General features: G+C 34.2%; 1 protein-coding gene across 1 annotated transcript; it reads left to right on the top strand.

Annotated features, from left to right (window-relative positions):
• The first annotated feature begins 407 nt into the window (after positions 1-407).
• Positions 408-5,358, top strand: LOC109535795 (bifunctional 3'-phosphoadenosine 5'-phosphosulfate synthase). Its single transcript, XM_019901799.2, has 10 exons — positions 408-655; positions 756-981; positions 1,235-1,468; positions 1,529-1,683; positions 2,028-2,255; positions 2,385-2,621; positions 3,052-3,260; positions 3,316-3,511; positions 3,662-3,947; positions 4,000-5,358. Exons 1-10 carry the CDS (start codon positions 623-625, stop codon positions 4,098-4,100), a joined length of 1,905 nt encoding a protein of 634 aa, XP_019757358.2. The 5' UTR covers positions 408-622; the 3' UTR covers positions 4,101-5,358.
• The last annotated feature ends 212 nt before the right edge of the window (positions 5,359-5,570 follow it).

The raw sequence follows: 5,570 nt of genomic DNA, 5'->3' as shown, positions 1-5,570 counted from the left end.
GCCAGTTCTTAAGCAAATCTTTGTAGATAATGTCGGTAAGTGAACATTTTTATTGCTACTTTTTATTAAGGAAGTGCAAGCGATTGAATAATTTCCCAACTCGATTTCCAATTGATCCTCCTACGTAAGCAAGTAACGCAATCAGCCACAGGCTTGGTTGATTTTTTAATTAAGAGTCGATTAAATAATTAATTACTATTAGGCAGCCGCTTGCGTAAATTGAACAATTACATTTAAAAAGTCATTTTAAAGTCTCCTTACTCCTAGTTGCGTTTCTTTTGAATGGCACAAAATGTAAAGAAAACGCTTTTATAACAACACATTTTTAAACTATAAATAAGTGCTTGATAACGAGAATAAATTGCATTTTATCTCAATTTATTAAAAAACAATAAAATTACGCGTTTACGATTTTCGCTGATTAAAAAATTTGCTGTTTTATCTTCAAGCCAGACGGTTACGATTTTATAAATGAAGACACGCATCTAATACGTGAATTGAGTCCATTTCTTCGGAGAAAGTTTATCTTGCTGGCGAGCATGCTTTCTATCAACAATAAAGTATTGGTTCAATGTAACGTAAAATCGCAGAGCCGTAGGTTTAATTTTTAATTTATTAAGCAATGGAAAATAATGGTGCGTTTTCGATAAAAGGGGTGAGTTTGTTCATATCAGTTCGTTAGTAAATGCTGCAAAAAGTGAACCAAATTTTCAAGAGCCGCATGCTTTAATGATCAAATTTAAATTTTCTTTTAGAATCCGCAGGTAGCCACTAACATTAAATACGAGATGCGGCACGTTTCGAGAGAAAAACGTGCTCAGATTTTGGGTTGCGGTGACCAAAAAACCTTCCGGGGTTGCACTGTGTGGTTTACGGGACTGTCTGGGGCTGGAAAAACCTCCATATCCTTTGCTTTGGAGGAATTTCTTGTTTCAAATGGCATTCCAGCTTATAGTTTGGACGGAGACAATATGAGAACAGGTAAACAAACTATGCATTTCGGAAACATCTAAAAATCATTGCTCCACGAAAAAAAAAAAAAATGTCTACATGATTCTATTCTGGTTCAGTGAAACTTTGAGAATGCAAAAATCGGTTTACTAACTATTTATTAAAAGTAAGTATTGTGCAAAAAAATAAAATAAATATACTTCAATTAAGCATCCATATTGAATAAAATAAAAATATATACGTTCTATACTTTACTTCATCTATAAATACTGTTGTATTGCAGGTCTTAATAAAAACTTGGGCTTTTCAAAAGAAGACCGAGAAGAAAATGTTCGTCGAATTTTTGAGGTTTCTAAGTTATTTGCCGATGCCGGACACATTTGCCTTTGCAGCTTCGTGTCGCCATTTAAATCGGAAAGAGAAAAAGCTCGAAAATCTCATGAAGAAGGCAATCTTCCATTTTTCGAAGTGTTTGTTGATACACCCATGCAAGTGTGCGAGAAGCGAGATATAAAAGGTAGGAATAGTACACATGAAAAAAGTTTTTTTTAGCACTTAATCGAGCAATTTTATGCAGGTTTATATAAGAAAGCGAGGCAAGGCTTAATTAAAGGATTTACCGGTGTAGATCAGGTATATGAAACACCCGAAAATCCGGACATTGTTATTAAAACAACCAAAAGTTCTATAGATGAGTGCGTTCAGCTAGTTGTGGAAATGCTTTGTGAAAATGTAAGTTCAAATTTATTTATTTATTCACACAATGTTTTAAACGAATTACGGGCCTTAAAGATGGATTTTTTGTTAATTCGTTCTCTATTCAATCTATCTATTTTTATTTATGTTCATATGGTTAATTATTTATCGCGCCAGATAAAACTCAAAGTTAAAAGTGCAATAATTCTTGCAAACGTAATGCCAAAATCAACAAAACACAAATCAGATCACTTTGAGATAGGAAAACGCTTAAAAATACATCGGTTCTTAAAGCTTCATAGTAAAAAATAAACAACCGATACATTTCCAAAAAAATCAACTTGGAATTAACAATTTTGGCATCTTTCTTCGCATTACAGGGAATAATCCCCAAAGATCTGCAATACAGCAACAGCCTTAGCAGCCAAACTACAATTGCAGTAAAAGAACTGTTTGTCTCCAAAGACAAAAGTGAAATTATCAAACTGGAAGCCCATAATTTGCCGAGAATCGATATGACCACTATTGATCTACAATGGCTGCAAGTGTTGAGCGAAGGATGGGCATCTCCTCTATCTGGATTTATGAGAGAAGACGAATATCTTCAGGTGCGTTTTCAAGTACTTAAGAATCAATGTAATTAAACCTCTGCTGCACTGTACAGTAAAAATGATGGCTGATTAATTTCTTAAAAAAAAACACATATAAAGTCATCAAATACAATAAATTTCTTTCAGGTGTTGCATTTCAACACTATAAACTTTGGAGGAACCATCGTGAACCAAAGTATTCCTATTGTTCTACCAATATCAACTTTTGTAAAAGAAACAATAGAAAATCGTGATTCAGTTGCTCTTTATCACAATGACGAGCTCTATGCGGTGTTGAGAAAGCCGGAGATTTATCTGCACAGAAAAGAAGAAAGAGTCGCTAGAGAATTCGGTACTACTAATACAGATCATCCACATATTAAGGTAGGATTTTATTTACCGTTTTTTGACAATGTTTCTCTAAATTGTAGTAGGTACCTATTTTTCGGTGCTTCGTGCCCCTTTTTATTTTTTTTTTATTTCAGTGTTGGAGGCATTTTTATTAGCTAGAAGCATTCACTAGTAAATAATAATTTTTACTTTAAAATACGGGGTGATGCAGAGAAAGTGCATGTTTGGCACTTTGGCATACAATTTAAGTTTATTTTAAGGATACATATACAGGGTGGTCCTCAGTCAATGTGACGAAATTCACCGAAATATTTTGTAGGCAAAAATATTCCGTTGCATACAAATTGTGTCTTAACAACACACACAATGCTCCATCTCATCATCTCCACGTTGCTTTCAACAAATGTCTTATCATAAATATTCATAAAGCATACATTTCGCTCTATCTAATGATCTGTTTTAGCTAATTTACGAATCTGGAGATTGGCTGATTGGAGGAAACTTGGAAGTGATTCGAAGAGTCAGGTGGAATGACGGTTTAGACCAATACCGGCTCACCCCCAAACAATTAAGGGATAAGTTCAAAGCGATGAAATCTGATGCCGTTTTTGCGTTCCAATTGAGAAACCCTATCCACAATGGACATGCTTTGCTCATGACAGACACCAAAAGGTATTATTAGTCATAATCAGCTATGTTATTGCATTTTAATTCATACGTAATTCAGGCAGCTGAAAGAGAAAGGATACAAAAACCCCGTTTTACTGTTAAATCCGCTTGGAGGCTGGACTAAAGACGATGATGTGCCCCTAAACGTTCGAATGGAGCAACACGAAGCTGTACTGGATGATAATGTTTTAGATAAAGAGTCTACTGTATTGGCTATTTTTCCCAGTCCTATGATGTATGCAGGACCAACAGAGGTAAAGATTTTTCGCTTGTTACATAGAGCGAGTCTCAAAAGTAACTGCTTTTTGGTTCCTCTCAAGTTCCTCTCAATTTTTTTTGTGAATGTGATTTTTTATAATTTGGTAATGCAAATGTAAAAATTAACTTTTCAAAAATATTTCTAGGTGCAATGGCACGCAAAAGCTCGCATGGTAGCTGGAGCGAATTTTTACATAGTGGGACGCGATCCAGCTGGTGTCACTCATCCAGAAGGCAAAACTGCCACTCCAGATGGCAACTTATACGATGCCACACATGGAGCTCGCGTTCTTAAGATGGCACCAGGGTTAACGTCGCTGGAAATAATTCCTTTCAGAGTTGCCGCGTATGATACTGGCAAAAAGGCGATGGCCTTCTTCGAGCCCAAAAGGAAAGAGGACTTTGATTTTATTTCCGGCACTAGAATGAGAAGTAAGTGCAAATAATGATGGTTGATCAGGAAGTCAAGATATTGTCTTTCTAGAATATGCTAGAACCGGAGAAGATCCACCAGAGGGTTTTATGGCAACTAAAGCGTGGCGAGTGATTTCTGAATACTATTCTTTGCTGGCAGCACAATCATAAGATAATGTCATGGGGATAAGAAGCCTTCATTTTGCAATTAGTTTTAATGTATATACAGGGTGGTGCTCGATTAATGTGACAACATTTACTGACACATTGGTTCCCCAAAAATTGCTCTTTAGGCAGTTTTTCTTGTCGAGATGTAAGGTGTTTAAGTGTAAATAAAATGTTAATGTTTTATTTAATAGATTCTTAGCCAGTTTTTCTACTACCTACAAAGTGTTTCAAGGTTTTATAGATCGACAGATTCTCATTCTTGTTCTCGATATTTTGGAACAAAAAATGTGTACTTTGTTTGCAAAAACTTTGTTTTAATTTTTATTTCACATTGAAATATCTAGTGATTTTTTGATCATAACGAAACCAGACAAAATGCCTTTTAGGGTCAGTTGGGTGTCAGTCAAGTAGAAAAAGAAGTATTTTCAAATAAAAAAATGAAATATTGACTTACTATATTATGAAATAATAATTTTCAAATATTTTACTGAGTTTAAACAAAATATTAAAGTAATTTTAAACGTGCCTAAGCAAAACTATCTAATATTGGTTAAGTTTTGATTTATTGAAAATTTGAGTTGTTTTGTTCAAAAATTCACTAGAGATTTCAATATGAATTATCTCGAAAACGGTGAGAAGTATCGACTTGAGAGAAGTGCATATTTTTTGTTTAGAAAATATCAGAGAATGAGAATCTGGCAATATTTTAAAATCCAAAAAATGTCTGATGTTTTAAGTTGCTCGAGACAATTTCAGCAAACGCCCTCTTGCTACAAGCTAAGTAGTAGAGAATATGGACTTGTCGATCTAAAAAAAAACCATACAAAATTTGTTTGGTAGAACTGAAACTGGCTCAGAATTCATTAAAAGTGAACAGAAATTTTACCTACGCACCTTTTGTACCTCGGACTCTACTAACTTTCCGATAAGAAAGATTTTGTCTCAACAACAAATCTGTGGGTTTTGTCGCATTAGTTGAGGTCCGCCCTGTAGGTAGAATGCACCAAGGGTTAAAATATTTGTGTTTACATTTAGGGGTCAATAAATATTATGTAAAATACAAATTTTTATATCTCAGTTTGACTAATTTGAGCTGTTGAAGCAACTTACACAAGGATGTGCACCCGATACGAACGTAAATGGGAATCTTTTTAGCTCAATATTCAAACATTAAAATGTTATATTTTTATTTCCAGGAGCATTTGAGTGTTATGTATGGTTGTTTTTTTTTTGTTCAGAATAATAATGTATCCAAAACTGAGTTTTTACGTACTTATTTGATGATTGTTCGAAGAATCTTGAAATTTACAGTAACCTCATAAAGGTCGCTTCTTTTTTCCGGTTCCTCTCTAAAGCAAGTTAAAATAAAAGTTTTTTCGACCATCAGAAGAAAATTATTTTTACCGAGAGATAAACACACGTGTTTATTCTTGTATTTGTTTTATTTCCAACTTCCATTTTTCTCTTCAAAAC

This window comes from Dendroctonus ponderosae, unplaced genomic scaffold, assembly GCF_020466585.1.
Source record: "Dendroctonus ponderosae isolate FM_Combo_2020 unplaced genomic scaffold, Dpon_F_20191213v2 Dpon_F_20191213_3, whole genome shotgun sequence".
Classification (NCBI taxonomy): domain Eukaryota; kingdom Metazoa; phylum Arthropoda; class Insecta; order Coleoptera; family Curculionidae; genus Dendroctonus; species Dendroctonus ponderosae.
The sequence above is the reverse complement of the archived record's forward strand: the minus strand, read 5'-3'. Positions and strand labels throughout refer to the sequence as shown.

What these genes read in the sequence shown, in the direction of transcription:
- LOC109535795 (XM_019901799.2), top strand. Translation starts at nt 623, where the DNA reads ATGGAAAATAATGGTGCGTTTTCGATAAAAGGG. An exon ending in CGGAGACAATATGAGAACAG is followed by an intron (nt 982 to 1,234) that starts GTAAACAAACTA and finishes GTTGTATTGCAG; the next exon opens with GTCTTAATAAAAACTTGGGC. An exon ending in CAGATCATCCACATATTAAG is followed by an intron (nt 2,622 to 3,051) that starts GTAGGATTTTAT and finishes GATCTGTTTTAG; the next exon opens with CTAATTTACGAATCTGGAGA.